Source organism: Primulina tabacum, chromosome 14, assembly GCF_025594145.1.
Source record: "Primulina tabacum isolate GXHZ01 chromosome 14, ASM2559414v2, whole genome shotgun sequence".
Classification (NCBI taxonomy): Eukaryota; Viridiplantae; Streptophyta; class Magnoliopsida; order Lamiales; family Gesneriaceae; genus Primulina; species Primulina tabacum.
This window is the reverse complement of record NC_134563.1, coordinates 3,475,372-3,494,996: the sequence shown is the minus strand read 5'-3', so window position 1 is coordinate 3,494,996 and position 19,625 is coordinate 3,475,372. Positions and strand designations below refer to the sequence as shown.

The window sequence follows — 19,625 nt, the reverse complement described above, 5'->3', positions numbered from 1 at the left end:
TGTACATGGACAATATTGTAAGACTTCATGGAGTACCAGTGAGCATCTTGTCTGACAGAGACCCAAGGTTCGTCTCGCGCTTTTGGAAGAGCTTTCAAGAGGCCATGGGAACGAAAGTAACCATAAGTACGGCCTATCATCCTCAAACCGATGGACAAACGGAGAGAACCATCCAAACTTTGGAAGATATGCTGCGAGCATGCACTCTTGAATTCAGTAGCAATTGGAGCACTCATCTACATTTAATTGAGTTTGCTTACAACAACAGCTATCACAGCAGCATCGGAATGGCCCCATACGAAGCTCTTTACGGAAGAAAATGTCGATCACCACTTTATTGGGATGAAGTGGGAGAAAAAGCAGTAGTAGGACCCGAGCTCGTACAGATAACAGTAGACAAGGTTACAGTAGTCCGAGAGAAACTCAAGGCAGCTCAAGACCGACAAAAGAGTTGGGCAGATCTGAAAAGAAGGCCAGTGGAATTCAACATTGGCGAGAAGGCCTACGTGAAAGTGTCGCCTATGAAAGGAGTTGTCCGATTCAGTAAAGCCGGGAAGCTAAACCCCCGTTATGTAAGACCCTTTGAAATTTTGGAAAAAGTAGGCACACTGGCATACAGATTGGCGCTGCCGCCAAACATGTCTAGAATTCATAATGTTTTCCACGTGTCCCAACTACGGAAATACATCTCGGATCCGAGCCACGTGTTGGAAGTAGAACCGCTCATAATCGAAAGTAACTTGGGAGAAGAGTTGAAGTACGAAGAAGTTCCCATTAGAGTCGTGGACACCAAAGACCAAGTACTAAGGCGACGAATCATTCCCTACGTCAAGGTGCAATGGTCTAACCACACTGAAAGAGAAGCCACATGGGAGTTGGAAGAAAGGATGAGGAACCAATACCCTTACCTCTTCATAGACCAAGCCAACCCAAGTTTCGAGGACGAAACTTCACATAAGGAGGGAGGGATGTAAAATCCAGGATTTTAGATTTTATCATGATAATATTTTGTACCAAGATTTGCGAGATTTCCGGAATTTGTGATGTGGCATTTTTTGGAACTCAAGAAATTTAAATAATATCGTGTATATTTTTTTTCGGAATTTGAGATATGCAGAATTTTACCGGATATAGATCTAAGATTTGATATACCTGGATAAAGATTTAAGCAAGAAGATAACCCAATCTTGGAACTAAAAATCTTGAGGATTTTATCATGGGATTTTCGAAAATAATATTGAAAGAATATTAGGGAATTTTCGAAAATCATAGATAAAGGGAAAAGTTTACACGATAAATGCAGCTTGGGAAAGATTTAACTACCAGGATTTTAGGAAAATAATCAAAATCTTATTTGGGAAAAAATACTACTAAATTTCGGGTTTAAGTCAGCAAATTTGTGGGATTTAAGAAATATAATTTTTATTATTTTAGGAAATAAAAAGTCTACCGAATATTGGGAATTAGACACAAAAGTTGAAATTTTGCAGGCTGGGCAAAGCATAAATTTCGAAATTTATCCTTGGGATACATACATGAATTTCGAAATTTAAGTCTAGGATAAAGAATAAAATTTAGATTTGATCACGATTTTGGATGAAGATTTGATTCAAGTTTAACGCGCGGATGACATCTATCGAGATAGCAGCCAACCCCTATAAATAGGAGGGCCTATGACTCGAAAATTCACACCATTTCTACTCCAAATTTTCGAGCTCCTCTCCTAGTTTTCTTAGGATTTTCGAGAGCTTGCTCTCTCAGTGTGCGAAGAAGCGAAGCGCTGCTGCAGTCCAACCCCGAAGCTAGGGTTCGAAATTCCAGTGCAGGAATTCCCTCTATTCACGTTTTCTACGATATCTAAGGTAAGTGGGCTTGTTTTAAATGTGTAATTTCGGTGTATGCATTTTTGGTATTTTCGAAATTTCGGTCGAGTACAATTCTTCTTCTACCCCTTCTGGCTACGATTTGTGCATGAGTTTTATGTTGACACTGTGAGGATTCAACTTGATATGGGAGGGAATCCCAACTATGATATGACCCTCATACGGTGGGGATATAACCGATCCGGCCTCGCCCCCTTAGAGGAATAAAAATTAGGGACTGACGTCAGTAAACCATTGAAAGTAGAGGAATCTCAGTGTCAGGTCAAGGATACGAATGTGGTATGAGTCAATTTATGCATGGTGTGTGTGTGTGTACGTATTTCGAATTTTATATGCATGTTGTTGTGTACTCGAACGGCCCCCACTTGCTGAGTATTTCCCAAAATACTCACCCCTTACAACCTTCCCAGATAAATCCGAAGATAAATCAGAGGAACAGGTTGAGGAAGAAGAGTCGGATCAATTTTGGGGCTGGTGAAATTATTTAAATTTCGAGAATTTTGCTGCAAGGATTTAAGAATTTTAGTAGGTTTATTTTAATTGTAAACGCTTCCGTAATTTATTCAATTTATTCAGTTGTAAAGACAATGGTTGTTTTTGCGAATTTTTGAAATAAACTGGTTTCGATTTATACTATGCTACGAGGCTGGTTGTTTTTCGATTGTGTGGTTGATGAACAACGCCGGTGTCAATCCCGAGTTTCGGGGCGTGACATTTAAGTGGGAAGTTTTCGTGAAGAGTTTTCACGTGAGAAGATTTTCTTGGAGTTTTTAGTGAGAATTTTTCTTGCGGCTTCTTCCTCTCGGTCAATATTCACTCACGTGTGCACGTTCAGGAATTCAGAGAAAACTTTATTCAAGAGACGTGCTGTGAAGAGTGTGATAGAGTGTTGCTGTGAATGTTGAGAACATCTGCGGACAACATCTGGGAAGAAGTTGGCCGAAGATTGTTTCTCTTGGATCTGTTTTTTTAGCAACACGTTTTGCTTTCTTGTTTTAGTTTTATTCTGGTTATTTGTTTTAGAAAGCATTTGTTTTCTCAACTTGTTGAGGAAATTGATTTTTGTCATAATCACTAGTGTTAGGTTTTTGTGAACGATTGATTTTTCTAGTGATTAATTTTTGTCATAAGGCACCGCACAAGTATTTATACTTGTGCATATTTAATCTTGTTCATCTATTTATTTCAAGTCAATTTGTGTTATAAAAGTTAATTTTTCGCTGCATGTAGATGTTGTCCGAGATGTTGTAACATCTGGCACAATATTTAATTCTGACAAAACACAAATTTACTATTTTTAATCTTATACTAATATTCTTATTATTTCGATAATCTGTCGGACAAAATAATACTTACAAGTGGTATCAGAGCCTACTCTTGATATATTAAGTGCTGATTCTGGTTTTTATTTTGTTTTGACAGAAATATTTAATGGACACGTCACTTGCAAACGGAGCACTTCGACCACCAGCTCCTAAACCTCCTGCCCAACAACAGTTTCGACCAAGGAATGAAGAAAAACGCTGGTTGCAAGTGAATCCTTTAGGTGTTGCCACACCTGGCCGCAACATCTGCAAAAATTCAGTGTGTTTGAAATCCACAACTTCTGGAAATTCGAGTGGAGATGATGAATCAGAAGCTGATGATGAAGAGATGACTCTTGAGAGTGTTCAAAAGCTTTATGAAGAATTGTTTGAGGATTGGACCAAAAGAAACAAGCTCAACTCCACTCTTGTAAAGGAAAACACTGATCTAAGAGCCGTGGTTGACAAACTTGAAGTAATTCTGTGCAAAAAGGACTTAGAACTGGGAAAGACCAAAGAAGAACTTCAAAAGGCAACTGAAACATTGTCCAAGTTTAATTCGAGCACATCAAAGCTTGAATCCATACTCTCGATGGGAAGAGATGACAAGAAGGGCTTAGATTTCAAAGACGGTGTGTTTGAAATTGGTGAATGTTCCAAATCAACAGTCTTTGTGAAAGGAAAAACTGATATATCTACACATTCACAACCCGAGCCATCATTCAAAAGTTCTCCACCAAGAAAACAACATGCTGCACCCGTTCCTAGGAAAAGAAAACGCAGGTATGTATGTCATTACTGTTTTAAGCCTGGACATATCAGGTCATACTGTTTTAAACTCAGGGATGACTGCATGAATCGAAAGTCGAGCAGGATGTTGCCCCGAATGTTGTCCAACACTTTCCGCAACACCTCCCACCACCGACCTACAGTAAGACAAATTTGGGTCCCAAAGGTAAAAACTCACTGTAAAGTTGTCTATACTTCGTTGAAAACTAATACTGCAGGTTATTGGTACTTTGATAGTGGAAGCTCACGCCACATGACGGGATCACGAGAATACCTCACCGATTATGTTGAGCAAAAATGTGGTAGAGTGACATATGGAGGGGGAGCTAAAGGAAAAATTGTTGGAAAGGGTACTTTGAGTGTTGAAGGACTGCCAAAACTCCACAATGTGCTTCATGTTGAATAATTAAATTTGAATTTGATAAGCATAAGCCAACTGTGTGATGATAATTTGCATGTCGAGTTTGATAAACATATGTGTGAAGTGTTTGATGAAACTAACTTGTGCATTATGACAGGTACAAGGTCTTCGGACAATTACTACCAAATAGGTGAAGGACTTTCATGCAAACATGCAGAAGTTAGTGATCTCGACCTATGGCATCAAAAACTTGGACATGCTAGTTTCAAAACCCTGAAGAATTTGAGTAAGTTCGATGCTGTACGAGGTATGCCTAACCTATCATCTAGTACACCATATGTTTGTGGAGACTGTCAAAAGGGTAAGCAAACTCGTGTGTCACATCACATGTTGCCCCCACTTTGGGACAACACGTTGCCTCGAATTGCTACACATAGATTTTATGGGTCCTGTGGAAGTGAAAAGTTTTGGAGGTAAGAAGTATTCATTTGTTTGTGTTGATGATTTCTCACAGTTTTCATGGATAAGTTTCATTAGGGAGAAATCAAACACTTTCAATGTTTAAAAAATTGGTCACAAGGATTACAAACTTTCATAATTTGAAGGTGACAAGGATAAGGACTTACCATGGTAAGGAATTGAAAACTCCTCATTCTCATCTTTTTGTGACAAGAAAGGTTTTTCACATGAATTTTCTGCTCCAAAGAAACCACAACAAAATGGGATAGCCGAACGTAAGAATATAACACTTCAAGAAATGGCAAGGTGATGTTGACTTCAAAGTGTATTTCAAAGCGTTTTTGGGCAGAAGCCCTTAACACCGCATGTCATATTTCAAATAGGGTGTATTTGAGAAGTGGTTCGACTATGACATCGTATGAGATAATTATGGGAAAGAAGCCTAACCATAAATATTTTCATGTTTTTGGTTGTGTGTGCTATGTTTTGAATGACAGGAATCAACTTGCAAAATTTGATTCAAAGAGTGATAAGTGTTTGTTTTTGGGATATGCCACTAATAGTCGAGCCTATCGCATGTTTAATTTAAGAACTTGGACTATTATGGAATCCATTAATGTTGTTTTTGATGACCTTGCAGATCTCAAAAAGAAAACAGCTGAAGATGATGTGGATGAGTTTCTGGAAATTCCAATATCACTGGAAAATGCAGATGTTGCCCCAGATGTTGCAACATCTGACACAACACCTGACACCGAAATCACTGAAGCTGCGGATGAAACGAATAACGATGATGACGCGGTAGATGATGGACAGAATATTCCAAGTAAAATTCAGAAAAACCATCCATCATCTCAAATAATTGGAAGTATGCATGAAGGTGCCCAAACTCGAAAGAAAGAAAAAGTGGATTACCGAAAGATGGCTGGACTTATTTCATGAGCTCCTTATACTCACAGATTAAGTGAATATCTACTGAAAATTGGCTTCAAACGAGGTGAGGTAGACAAAACTCTTTTTATTAAGAAATCTAAAGGTGAGAGTCTTATTTGTCAAGTTTATGTTTATGATCACAATTTTCATGGGTTAGTTTCATTAGAGAGAAATCGGATACTGTGATAATTCTAGTACAATTGATATTTCAAAAAATTCAGTAAAACACTCTCGAACAAAATACATTGACATTAGACATCACTTTATTCGAGATTTAGTAGAAAAAGGATTGATTCGAATTGAATTTGTTGGTACAAATAACTAACTGACTGACATATTTACAAAAGTATTAGATTTTGAGAGGTTTTCCAACCTTAGGAAATCTCTCAGCATGTGTTCTGCCTGATCATACATAGATGTTGTCTCAGATGTTACAACATCTCGGACAACACCTAACATGAATTCGCATTTTTAGGATTTCGGCATTCTGCATTACATTCATACTGTTATATGATGTGTTATCACAATGATGTATAATCTTCTGGTGCACTTAAAATTTCTTGTTCTATTTAATCTTAACACACTTGGACATGATTAATGATCTGTTTAATTCACAAAGTAGTTGAGGGATGATCATGTACTCCATGACATTGACCCATACGAAAGGTGACTTGAAAAGATTAAGTAAAAAGAAAAAAAATCAATTTTGAATATGCTCTGTATCAGAAGAAAAGATGGAAAAAGCTACCTAAAAGAGTCCAATGAAGACTGTACTTTTAGTGTGGGAGCTACCTCTTCTGAATTCAATACAGAAAGGAAAATAGAAGAAAATGGAAAAAGCTACCTAGAGGAGTCCAAAAGAAGACCGTTCTTCTAGTGTGGGAGCTACCACTTCTATGGTCAGAAAAATAAAAAAAATCTCCAAGTGTGTAGAAAAATCAAAATTATTTTCTGGAATTGGACGTGTTGTCAGAAGATGCTGCCAACATTTGTGACAACACCTCATCTGTAAACATATCTCATTTTTTTCATGTTTTTATTTCAGTTACATTCTGTTATTAGGCATAAATAGGTCATGCATAAACATAACATTGTGAATATTGTTGGGCAAAATGGTATGCGTATTTCAACAGAGAAAATTCGATGAAAATCCGGATTTTGCTAGAAATCCAATATTTGTGATTTTTGATGGTTCAGTGGTGTTAAAATCGATGTGAGTTTCAATTCTGAAAATTATTTTGAAATGATTTTGGACGCAATTATCTCAGTAATTTTGGTAAGTGAGTACGGGCCAAAGCTGATCTGGTCTCCTACGAGAACTTAATTTCTGACTATCGTCTGGCTATGGAGGTAGATGTCCATTCTGGACAAAAAGGGGGGAGAAGACGTGACTCAAACTCAAGGGAGTGTGAATTGAATGGATCAAATGATACCATCTATCTGATACATTTGCTTGATTTCGTTTTTAATGTTCTGCTTTGTTAACTTCTGCTTCCCAAATGTGTTTCTGTTTTAATGAACTGTTAATCATTTTTGCAGGTGTTGTCTCAGGTGTTTCCAACACAACGAACAACACCCGTACTAACTTGATTTTATACAGGGGGAGAAAAGTTCTCATATTAAGGGGAAGTTAACTGAGTTCAACTGAGAAATTGAGTTTGATTTGATTTTGTCCAGAAAGGCAAAAAGGGGGAGATTGAAGGGAAATATAATTTTCATATTAAATTGATTTCCCTAATATTATATATTTTTTGATGATTTGATTGAGTATAATATTTAATTATGATTTTGCCTTTCTAGATAATTATGTTAAGATTTTATTGTGATATAATATCTTCTTTAAGTCTAATTTCATTCTTGATAAGATTATGTGGAATATTGGATTTGACTTTTCTAGATATTATATTTATGATAAAGATCTTGAAGATATTATATTATTGATTTAACTCTTGATTTCTTTATTTTGTAGATTTCCTTGTGAGATGAAGTGAATTATAAATAAGAGAGATGAAGATTAAAAAGAAGTGAGAGAGTTTTAGTGGAGGAGTTCACGTGTAGGATTTTCGTGGAGGTGATTTTCTTGGGAGCTTAAAAGAAAGAATTTTTGTGGGAAAAATTCAGAGAGTTTGTGTATAGAATTTTCGTGGAGTCGAAGTGTTTTTCGTGGGAAGTTTTCGTGAAGAGTTTTCACGTGAGAAGATTTTCTTGGAGTTTTTAGTGAGAGTTTTTCTTGCGGCTTCTTCCTCTCGGTCAATATTCACTCACGTGTGCACGTTCAGGAATTCAGAGAAAACTTTATTCAAGAGACGTGCTGTGAAGAGTGTGATAGAGTGTTGCTGTGAATGTTGAGAACATCTGCGGACAACATCTGGGAAGAAGTTGGCCGAAGATTGTTTCTCTTGGATCTGTTTTTTTAGCAACACGTTTTGCTTTCTTGTTTTAGTTTTATTCTGGTTATTTGTTTTAGAAAGCATTTGTTTTCTCAACTTGTTGAGGAAATTGATTTTTGTCATAATCACTAGTGTTAGGTTTTTGTGAACGATTGATTTTTCTAGTGATTAATTTTTGCCATAAGGCACCGCACAAGTATTTATACTTGTGCACATTTAATCTTGTTCATCTATTTATTTCAAGTCAATTTGTGTTATAAAAGTTAATTTTTCGCTGCATGTAGATGTTGTCCGAGATGTTGTAACATCTGGCACAATATTTAATTCTGACAAAACACAAATTTACTATTTTTAATCTTATACTAATATTCTTATTATTTCGATCATCTGTCGGACAAAATAATCCTTACAGTGGTTATGGTGATTTTGGTGCATTCATGTTATGAAACTGATCCTCGAGAAAATGTGCGTAATAAATCTCAAAATTGGGGTCGTCCACTCTTTTCTCCCCCGTCAATCGACATTCCCTGAACACAAACTTCCACATCAATGAAGTTATTAAGAATAAAGCAATTCTGCCTCCATTATTTACGTCACGCATAAGAAAGAAACATTTGTACCACTATTTTATTTTTTAGAATATCGATCTTTTTATATTAGGTTTAACTTCTATTAGAAACACAAACCTGGGCCTAAACTTGGACACTAAGTCCAAGAGTTTGGGCTGCCTCGCCCACGACAGTTAAAGATGAGCGTACTCATAATATCTGGCGGGCCTGAAGAGAATATTTAGGGGTGAGAATTCTGCACATTTGGGTTTTCTGGCCCAATAGTTTAATGGCTCACCACATGTTGATCCACTTTGAGATTTTTATCCATAAACTATGTTAAGGCAAAAACTTGTGTGAGTCGGTTTCACGAATCGTATTTTGTGAGATAAATCTCTTATTTGGGTCATCCATGAAAGAGTATTAATTTTTATGCTAAAGTATTACTTTTTACTGTGAATATCGATAGGGTTGACCCGTCTCACAGATAAAGATTCGTAAGACGTCTCACAAGAGACATACTTCTATGTTAATGCGCTATTTCTTTTTGTAAAATCAAAAACTACCTACCTTTGTAAAAAAATTCAAATTAAATAAAATGATAGTACACAAAAGAATAAAAAATTATAATTTCCCTATTTTAATTTAGTATTTTTGAGTCATGGTCGTAGTAGCTAAGAAATATAGCGACATACGAATTATAATAAAAAAATATAAATTTAAATCGAATAATTCCATAATGACACGTCAGCATTCAATTCCAAGTCCTCACTATACTGAGGTGGCGGCATCATCAAACCCTCCGCCATATTGGCCAGCAACTCATGCATCCCAAACAACGCTTCCTCGTCCAGAAATAAGAGATCCTCTGACGACTCAAAGGCGGCGGCGGCGGCTGATGTTTCTTCTTCATGGATGTCCTTTCTAGGCTCAGATAACTCCGGCCGGAAAGCCGCTGCTGCCTCAGCAGCCGCATTTTGAATATCCTTAGCACTCCCCGACGCTGGAATCGGCAACCGCCACAAAGAGTCTGCGAAATTAAGACAAGCTGACCGGCCACGAAGCGCGATCGCCGCCACATCATGTGCACGCGCGGCCATTTCGGCTGTCTGGAAAGTTCCCAACCAAATTCTCGATTTCTTGTTAGGCTCCCTGACCTCGCAAACCCACTTCCCGGAGTTCCTCCTCCGCACGCCTCGGTACACTGGGTGCCTCGTCTCTCGGAACTTCTTCCTTCCCGCTCTCTTCTTCGGGTTATTTGAAGCTAATATAACTTCCTCGTCAGAAGAACTGGATTTGGCGCAGATGCTTCCACTTTTGGAAGAAGATTCAGGCGACCATGATTCTTGAACACTGGAAAAAGGTTCCCAATTATAACTTGTAAACATCATCTGCATTCTTGAAAACAGTTGTACTTCTTCTAATTTCTTAGTGTTTATTGCAGCAGGTGTGTTTGGCGGCACAGTAGTGCAGCATGAAGGGGTTTACTGATCTTTGTTAAATAAAGTCCTGTTATGTAGGGACATTTAATTTGTTTTGACTTGGTCTATGTTTTTGTTATCTTTTTCTTTATTCTTGTTGAGTTGTTATTTCCGTTGAATTGTATGGCTATATAAGCCAATATCATTAGCAATAAAACTTGAGCCATTGATACTCAGTTTGTTGTATATTTGTTCTCAAAATCTTATAAACAGATTGAGGTTCTCAACAATCTGGTATCAGAGCTTGTAGTGGGCCTAATAAATTCTAGCAGCAGCATAGAAGATGACTACGAAGATGACTACCGACAACTTCATTCAGCCAGCTATTCCCCGCTTTGATGGTCACTATGATCATTGGAGCATGTTGATGGAAAATTTTCTACGTTCCAAGGAATATTGGGAGTTGGTGGAGTCTGGCTATGTTGAACCAGCAAATGACGCATCACAGTCAGAAGCACATCGCAAAAAGAATGAGGAAATGCAGCTCAAAGATCTGAAAGTGAAGAATTATCTCTTCCAGGCCATCGAACGCACAGTTCTTGACACCATTCTCAAAAAGGATACTTCCAAAGACATATGGGATGCCATGAAAAAAAAATATGATGGAAATGCGAGGGTCAAGAGATCTCATCTTCAAGCTCTCCGCAGAGAGTTTGAAACTCTTGAGATGAGAACTGGTGAAGGAGTGACAGAGTATTTCTCAAGGGTCATGACAGTAGCAAACAAGATGCGAACTTATGGAGAAGATATGGAAGATGTTAAAGTAGTAGAAAAAATTCTACGCTCTTTAACTGAGAAATTTAACTATGTTGTTTGTTCCATTGAAGAATCAAAAGACACTGATGCTCTCACTATTGATGAGTTACAAAGCTCCTTGATAGTACATGAACAGAAATTTCAGAGGCATCATGGAGAGGAGCAGGCTTTGAAAGTGACATATGATGGAGGAAGAGGTCGTGGTCGTAGTACCTATAGAGGAAGAGGCAGAGGGGGAGGCAGAACCGGTTTCAACAAGGCCACCGTGGAATGTTATAAATGCCATAAACTTGGACATTTTCAATATGAATGTCCTGAGAATAAAGAAGTGCATTATGCAGAAGTTGGCGACGAAGATGAAATGCTTCTCATGGCTTACGAGGAATTGATTGAGACCAGAAATGAAGATGCATGGTTCCTTGATTCAGGTTGTTCTAGTCACATGTGTGGCAACCGAGGTATATTCAGTGATATCAATGAAGAATTTCGGCACTCGGTGAAGCTCGGAAATAACACAAAGATGAATGTAATGGGCAAAGGAAGTGTGAAGTTGCTACTAAATGGAGTTAATCATGTTGTTACTGAGGTATACTGTATCCCTGAATTAAAAAATAATCTTTTGAGCATAGGGCAATTGCAGGAAAGAGGCTTGACTATTTTGATCAAAGACGGCATGTGCAAGATTTTCCATCCAGAAAGGGGCTTGATTATTCAGACTAACATGAGTACCAATAGAATGTTTATTTTACAATCTCAATCACAAACGTCCTCTCCAAAGGAAGTTGATCGATGCTTTCACACAAAAGCTGACAACTTAACTCATCTCTGGCACAAAAGGTATGGGCATTTAAGCTACAAAGGTTTGCGTACCTTGCTGAACAAAGACATGGTACATGGAATTCCTCAACTCACTACTTCAAGTACTGAGATATGTATTGATTGCATCAATGGGAAACAACATCGTGATCCCATTTCAAAGAAGTGTAATTGGAGAGCAGCTCAGAAACTAGAACTCGTTCATGCAGATATTTGCGGCCCGATCACACCCATATCTAACAGCAATAAGAGGTACATTCTTCTATTCATTGATGATTACAGTAGAAAAGCTTGGGTGTATTTTTTGACAGAAAAATCAGAGGCTTTTAGTCTTTTCCAATGCTTTAAGACTATGGTTGAGAAAGAAACAGGGATGTTCATCAAATGTTTACGCACTGATAGAGGAGGCGAATTTAATTCAAACGAGTTCAATGATTTCTGCAAACAAAGTGGAATAAAGAAGCAATTGACCACTGCCTACACACCACAGCAGAACGGTGTTGCTGAACGGAAGAATAGAACCATCATGAACATGGTCCGATCGATGCTATCTGACAAAAACCTTCCCAAATCCTTTTGGCCAGAAGCAGTAAACTGGACCATCTATGTCCTAAACAGGTGTCCAACTTTGGCAGTTAAAGATGTTACTCCAGAGGAGGCTTGGAGTGGACTGAAGCCATCAGTAGCACACTTTCGAGTTTTCGGTTGTATAGCACATGTCCATGTTCCAAAGGCAGGGAGGACAAAACTTGATGATCGAAGCATTGCTTGTGTACTGTTGGGGGTTAGTGAGGAATCAAAAGGCTACAGGTTATTTGATCCTGTTGCTAAGAGAATCATTGTGAGTAGAGATGTAATTTTCGAAGAAGTGAAACAATGGGATTGGGACGAGAATCATAGAAAACACACTGAAGTAGCCTTAGAGTAGGGTGAAAATGAAGGAGTAAGTGACACTGAGGATAGTGATATCAATGTTGGGACAGATGAAGAAGTTAGAAGTGAGACAGATAGCTCTAATGAAGGTGACGAGAGGGCGAGGAGACCTCCTAGTTAGATGAGCGACTATGTCAGTGGCGAAGGTTTATCTGAGGATGAGGCTCATATAGTGCAAGTAGTATCAGCTGATCCGTTGTACTTTGAGGAAGCCATGAAAAGTGCAGATTGGAGAAAGGCCATGGATAGTGAAATCAATTCCATCGAGAGGAACAAAACATGGACTCTTACTGAGCTACCAGCTGGGGCAAAAAAGATTGGTGTGAAGTGGGTTTATAAAACAAAGTACAACGAACATGGCAAGATTGAGAAACACAAGGCACGTCTGGTTGCGAAAGGGTACTCTCAACAATATGGTGTAGATTACACAGAAGTTTTCGCACCAGTAGCAAGAATGGATACAGTAAGGATGATCATTGCTCTAGCAGCACACAAGGATTGGAAAATTTTTCAACTAGATGTTAAGTCCGCATTCCTCCATGGTGAGCTTAGTGAAGATGTTTATGTGGAACAACCAAGGGGATATGAAAAAAAGGGCAGTGAACATCTTGTCTACAAGATACACAAAGCCTTGTATGGACTAAAACAAGCTCCACGAGCTTGGTTCAGTCGAATTGAAGCACACTTTATCAAAGAAGGTTTCCAAAAGTGCGATAGCGAGCAGACATTATTCACAAAGAAGAACAGGGAAGGAAAATTTATCATTGTAAGTGTTTATGTTGATGATTTAATTTTTACTGGTGATGATGAAGTTATGATGTCCGAATTTAAAAGCTCTATGTTGAGAGAGTTTGATATGACTGATTTGGGAAAGATGAGATTCTTTCTTGGAATTGAGGTGTTGCAAAAATCTGGTGGTATTTCTATATGCCAAAGAAAATATGCAATGGAAATTCTGAAAAGATTTGGCATGAATGAAAGTAATTCAGTAGAGAGTCCAATTGTTCCAGGCTTCAAAGTAAGCAAAGATAAAGATGGAATCTCTGTTAATGAAACTTACTACAAACAACTAGTTGGGAGTTTAATGTATCTCACTACCACGAGACCTGACATAATGTTTGTCACTTGTCTCATAAGTAGATATATGGCAAAACCAAAAGAGATTCATCTACAAGCAGCTAAAAGAGTGCTCCGATATCTAAAAGGGACTATGGACTATGGAATTCATTATATGAAAAAAGGAGATGGTAAGTTGTTGACATTCACTGACTGACAGTGACTATGCTGGAGATATGGAAGATAGGAAGAGTACTTCGGGATATGTTTTCTTAATGAATTCAGGTGCTGTTTCGTGGTGTTCAAAGAAGCAGCCAATCGTGACCTTATCTACTACAGAAGTTGAATTTGTAGCGGCTGCCGTCTGTGCTTGTCAAGGAGTTTGGATGAAAAGAATTTTAAAGGAGCTGGGATGCTCTGATGAAGGTTGCATTACTGTGATGTGCGACAACAATTCTACTATCAAGCTGTCAAAAAATCCCGTTATGCATGGTCGCAGTAAACATATAGATGTGAGATTTCATTTCTTGAGGAATCTTACCAAAGATGGTAATATTGAATTGATTCATTGTGGCAGTCAAGATCAAGTAGCAGACATAATGACTAAACCATTGAAGCTTGAAGCCTTTCAGAAGCTTCGAAAGATGTTGGGAGTTTGCGAGATCTCGAGCATAATCTAATTGCTAAATAGCATTTAGTTTAAGGGAGGAAATGAAGGGGTTTACTGATCTTTGTTAAATAAAGTCCTGTTATGTAGGGACATTTAATTTGTTTTGACTTGGTCTATGTTTCTGTTATCTTTTCCTTTATTCTTGTTGAGTTGTTATTTCCGTTGAATTGTATGACTATATAAGCCAATATCATTAGCAATAAAACTTGAGCCATTGATATTCAGTTTGTTGTATATTTGTTCTCAAAATCTTATAAACAGATTGAGGTTCTCAACACAGCATAACTGTATTTATACGTATGTATGTGAGTCAAAGCAACTTGACGTATGGAACGCGAAGCCTACGCTGGGAAATGTGGATAAGGTGAAAAGGCTGGTACTGTGGTTGTCCACGGATTAGACTTTTCAACACACACACAATATATATATATATATATATATTAGTTCATGCGGGCCATGGCTTGCCTTCATAAACAAGTACATCGTCTTTAGCGTCGAACACGTGTGCATAGCTACATAGATCGGTCTACATCTTTTATAATGTCCTTGACAAGTCGTTAAAATAAATAATTCAATCTTTAATTCTTTTGATTTAACACACGTGCCTACGGGATTTGTGGAAAAATTAAAATTTCAGTTTTGATCACGTATATCATATATTTTAGTTGTAATTTATCGATGTTTATTTTCATTTAGTAATTTGGTTTTTTTTTTTTATCATTTTTCGTCAAAATCGAACAATCCATCGAAAATTGTCTTTATAACATTGATAATATTCTACGTAGCTCGTATAGTGATACTAAATCAAAATATACACATTAAACATGGTCGTGCTTATTAAGAGTCATAAGAGTCCAATGACTCAGGTCCATATCTTTTTGGGGCCCAAAAATGTTTAAAAAAATTTATTATATATAAAAAAAACAGTTTTTTTTTTATTTATAAATATTAAAATTTAAAGAATTCATAAAATATCAAATAAAAGCCCGTAAAATTTCTTTTCACCGCTCCAGTCTTCCATCCTTCGTCTTCGGTTTTCTCCATCTTCGACTCGAGTCTCCAGCATCAATTGCGCACCAGCCTCACCCTTGTAAGTGTATTAATGTTATGTACAGTAATAATTTGGAGTCAAAACTGTATGATTCACTCTCCGTCTCATTAAGTCAGGATTCTCTGTGAAATTTTTGGGTGAAGATCATGCTTTTAGGTCGTTACCCCACTTTGTCCAACATTAAAAAAGGTCGTAAACCCACTTTGTTCAAGTATTTTTCTGGAAATTTTTTATATTCATTTTTTTAGATATAATTTTTTTGGTGATGATGTGTCAAGCAATTGGGTCTTTGTTGTTTGTTGCTGATTTGTGCTTCAAAAGATGAACCAAATTCAAAATCTTCTGAGTAACACTTCGTGTTCAAACCTTCCAAAGTCATTCTGCCTTCCAATTTTCATATTGTGTTATAACTAACTGCAACAACTAACAATTTTCTCTGATATTGTGTGGTGGATAAGTGGTGATTACGTAATTGTTCATGTAGGTTTTCTAGAAGACAATAAACTTCCTGTTTCTAAGTTTATTTTCTTAATGTAGGTTCCGAGAAAACCACAGCTATCGTAAACATAATTGGTTGCAGGGCCGATCCTAACAAGAAAGATTGAATGGATTAGCTATGTCATCGATTGAGAAAGAAATTACTGAACAACTTGATTATATAGACTTGATTAGTATTTTTAACTCTAAAACTGTTAGGCGGTTTGTTTTTAGTGATCATTTTGCACATGTTTGATATTTTTATTCATTTAGATTTTTGTATTATCTTTAACGTATTGATTTAATTTGAAAAATTGCTATGGAGCTAAAAAAAATACGAACACACGTTATGATTCAGAGGCCTCTTTTTAAAAGTTAAACTCGGGCCCAAATATTATTATTATTATTATATTCGAACAGTGCTACATATAGCGACGAATTGAATTCGAGATTTCATGAACGAACTTAGAACATTGAAATCGACTGCCACTTCCTCTGCGAGAAGGTTAAATATGGTTCAATCAAACTTTGGTGCTAATATACATGTCACCAAAAACAAACGCTGAATTAACGATAGAATTTGATTAAACCGTCGCTATTGCATGAGAAATTATAAGAACCAAAAAAATTGGAAAATTTATTAAGCTTTTACAGATTTTAATTAATAAAATATATTAAATATACATACGCAATTTTATTGTACGGCAGATATTGACGAGTACTGTATATTTACATGCACAATTATAATATTTAAATATTTTGTAAATGGATTCATAAATAAAATTCCTCTTTTATAATATTAAAAAATAAATTTAATTATTTGTTAAATAAAGGAAAAAAATTGACTTGTCATTTGAATCAAGAAAATGATTAGCAATAATTTATCACGCACGAATAAAATAATTTATTCGTATAAGTAATAGTACCTTCACAATCAGTCAAAGAAAACCCAAATACCAAAATTTGAGAACGTGATAATTTATGTACGCGTGATTGAATGGATATGGATTTAATTTCATATATTTTTTTTAACTGTATAATATATTTAAACGCTAACACATCATATTAACAAAAACAATAAAATTTAGTATGCCAAAAATTATAAAATCGAAAATACAAAAACTTGTGTGAAACGGTCTCACATGTCGTATTTTGTGAGGCATATCTCTTATTTGGGTCAACCATGAAAAAATATTACTTTTTATGCTAAGAGTATTACTTTTTATTGTGAATATTGGTAAGGTTGACATGTCTCATAGATAAAAGTTCGTGAGACCGTCTCACAAAAAATCTAATTATATATAATATATCTACACTATATATATTATACTGTATTATTAAATTTGAGACATATATAGTAACTTATTTTGATATCAAGATGAATTTATTTAAATATCAATAATACCCCTCTAAAATTACAAAAGTGCTATATTTACATTTTATAAAGAATATTATAAAAATATATTGTAGTAACTTTATGTAATCCTTTATCACAATCATATCCATTTTATAAATTTTAAAACTACTAAAATATTTCTTTAATTATCCTAACTTTTGAATTTTTAAATAATTTTATCATTCGATAAAATTAAAAAAAATTAAAGCCTTAAATTAAAAATAACAAAAAAAATTAACACAAAGAAGAGTGGTCACATTTGATATCTGAAAATTCAATCCTTTTATTTTTTTCAAAAAATAATACTCACGAATCTGAAAATGTTACTCTTAAATAAAATATATACAAAACAATATAAATAAATATAAAGAAAATTGCAAATTTTCACATACACGTGTTGGACACTGGACAGATGACGTGGAAAAGAACTAAAGAGAAAAGTCTAAACCGTGGGCAGTCTGAGTGGAGTCCCTCACTTATCCACAACATATAAGTACAACTCTCACTTGTGCAGCAAATAAGCAAACTTTACAAAGAAATAGTAGCGATCCACTCAACTTACTTAAAATACAATCAAGAAATTTGAAAATTTTATTACAAGATGTCTACAACTTATGATTGGGAACCTTTTTCCAGTATTGTTCAAGAATCATGGTCGTCTGAATCTTCTTCAGAAAATGGAAGCTTCTGCGCCAAATCCACTTCTTTTGACGAGGAAGTCATCTTAGCTTCGAATAACCCAAAGAAGAGAGCGGGAAGGAAGAAGTTCCGCGAGACGAGGCATCCCGTGTACCGAGGCGTGCGGAGGAGGAACTCTGGGAAGTGGGTTTGCGAGGTCAGGGAGCCTAACAAGAAATCCAGAATTTGGTTGGGGACATTCCAGACGGCGGAAATGGCTGCGCGTGCGCATGATGTGGCTGCAATAGCGCTTCGTGGCCGGTCAGCTTGTCTAAATTTCGCGGACTCCTTGTGGCGGTTGCCGATTCCAGCGTCGGGGAATGCTAAGGATATTCAAAAGGCAGCGGCTGAGGCAGCCGACGCTTTCCGTCCTGAGATTTCCGAGCCTAGAAAAGACGTCAAGGAAGAAGAAACATCCGCCGCCGCCGCCGCCGCATCTGCAGTCGCCGCCTTTGAGTCTCCTGAGGATCTCATATTTCTGGACGACGAAGCGTTGTTTGGGATGCATGAGTTTCTGGCTGATATGGCGGAGGGTTTGATGGTGCCGCCGCCTCAGTATAATGAGGATGCGGAAATGATTGCTGACGTATCATTATGGAATTATTGCATTTAAATTCCTTTTTTTTTGTTAAAATTTTTTTTTCTTATTTTTTAAAATACTTTCTTTACATGCCGTACGATATTTTGTTCATACGGACATGACTTGAAAATATCAAATTAAAATAGAAAATATCAGGGAAATTTTATTATTCTTTGCTGTACTAAAATTCTGTAATAGCCTAAGTGTAATTATTCAAAAAGGAAAATAGTTTGCGATATTCTGTCATGGTGCAATTAAGAAATCAGTGTTTATAATATGTTTTAGACAAAAATTTGAGTGAAACGGTCTCACGGGTTGTATTTTGTGAGACATATCTCTTATTTGGTCGTCCATGAAATATTATTATTTTTTATGCTAATAGTTATACTTTTTATGTGAATATAGGTATGATTGACCCGTCTCACAGATAAAGAATCGTGAGACCGTCTCACAAGAGACATATTTTTTTTATATTATTATTGACGTCAGTAATATATGTTATTTAATTTATTAAAAAAGTATACCAAAATATCATAATCAAATATTTTCATTTAGAAATCAAAATCAGTATATATAATATGATAAAAGGGATAAAATAGACCAATTTATAAGGTATTAAGCTATCGAGATAGTTTAAACAGTACTATGGTTGTGGTTGCTTCAGATGATTGTATTATGTATGAATAATTTACATTCTGATTGTTAAAACAACTACATACCTTATTAATAGAAAAGTTTGGATTGATCGATTAAATTCGAGATTGAAATTGTAAGTAAATGACAATTTACCGAGCCACGTATCGAAGCTGCCGCTTCGGCGAATGTTTTCCCTTCTTTGCGGTTGCCATGGATTCGATCTCCATCGACTGAGTCTGGGTATCATCCCATCATCGACGATGTCAATAGTCCTCGTGATCGAGCCTGCGGAGCTCATCCTATGGTGTATTCATTTATTGATTTGTGTTAAGTGACGTCATCAAACCAAGTGCACAAAAGCTGTATGTTCGCATATACAGTAGATCACAAGCTCACCATTTAGTAGAAGGCCCTGGATCTCTCTTTTG

General features: G+C 36.4%; 2 protein-coding genes across 2 annotated transcripts; one reads left to right on the top strand and one right to left on the bottom strand.

Annotated features, from left to right (window-relative positions):
* Nucleotides 1–9,284: 9,284 nt before the first annotated feature.
* On the bottom strand, nt 9,285–10,138 carry LOC142524727 (dehydration-responsive element-binding protein 1C-like). The gene has a single exon (XM_075628810.1). The coding sequence runs from the start codon at nt 10,062–10,064 to the stop codon at nt 9,387–9,389; it is 678 nt and encodes a 225-aa protein (XP_075484925.1). The 5' UTR covers nt 10,065–10,138; the 3' UTR covers nt 9,285–9,386.
* Nucleotides 10,139–17,817: 7,679 nt separating this feature from the next.
* LOC142524726 (dehydration-responsive element-binding protein 1A-like) lies at nt 17,818–18,802 on the top strand. Its single transcript, XM_075628809.1, has one exon. The coding sequence runs from the start codon at nt 17,905–17,907 to the stop codon at nt 18,592–18,594; it is 690 nt and encodes a 229-aa protein (XP_075484924.1). The 5' UTR covers nt 17,818–17,904; the 3' UTR covers nt 18,595–18,802.
* Nucleotides 18,803–19,625: the final 823 nt, after the last annotated feature.

Bases quoted from the DNA above. Each gene is read 5' to 3' on its own strand.
- LOC142524727 (XM_075628810.1), bottom strand. From the start codon at position 10,064: ATGCAGATGATGTTTACAAGTTATAATTGGGAACCTTTTTCCAGTGTT.
- LOC142524726 (XM_075628809.1), top strand. From the start codon at position 17,905: ATGTCTACAACTTATGATTGGGAACCTTTTTCCAGTATTGTTCAAGAA.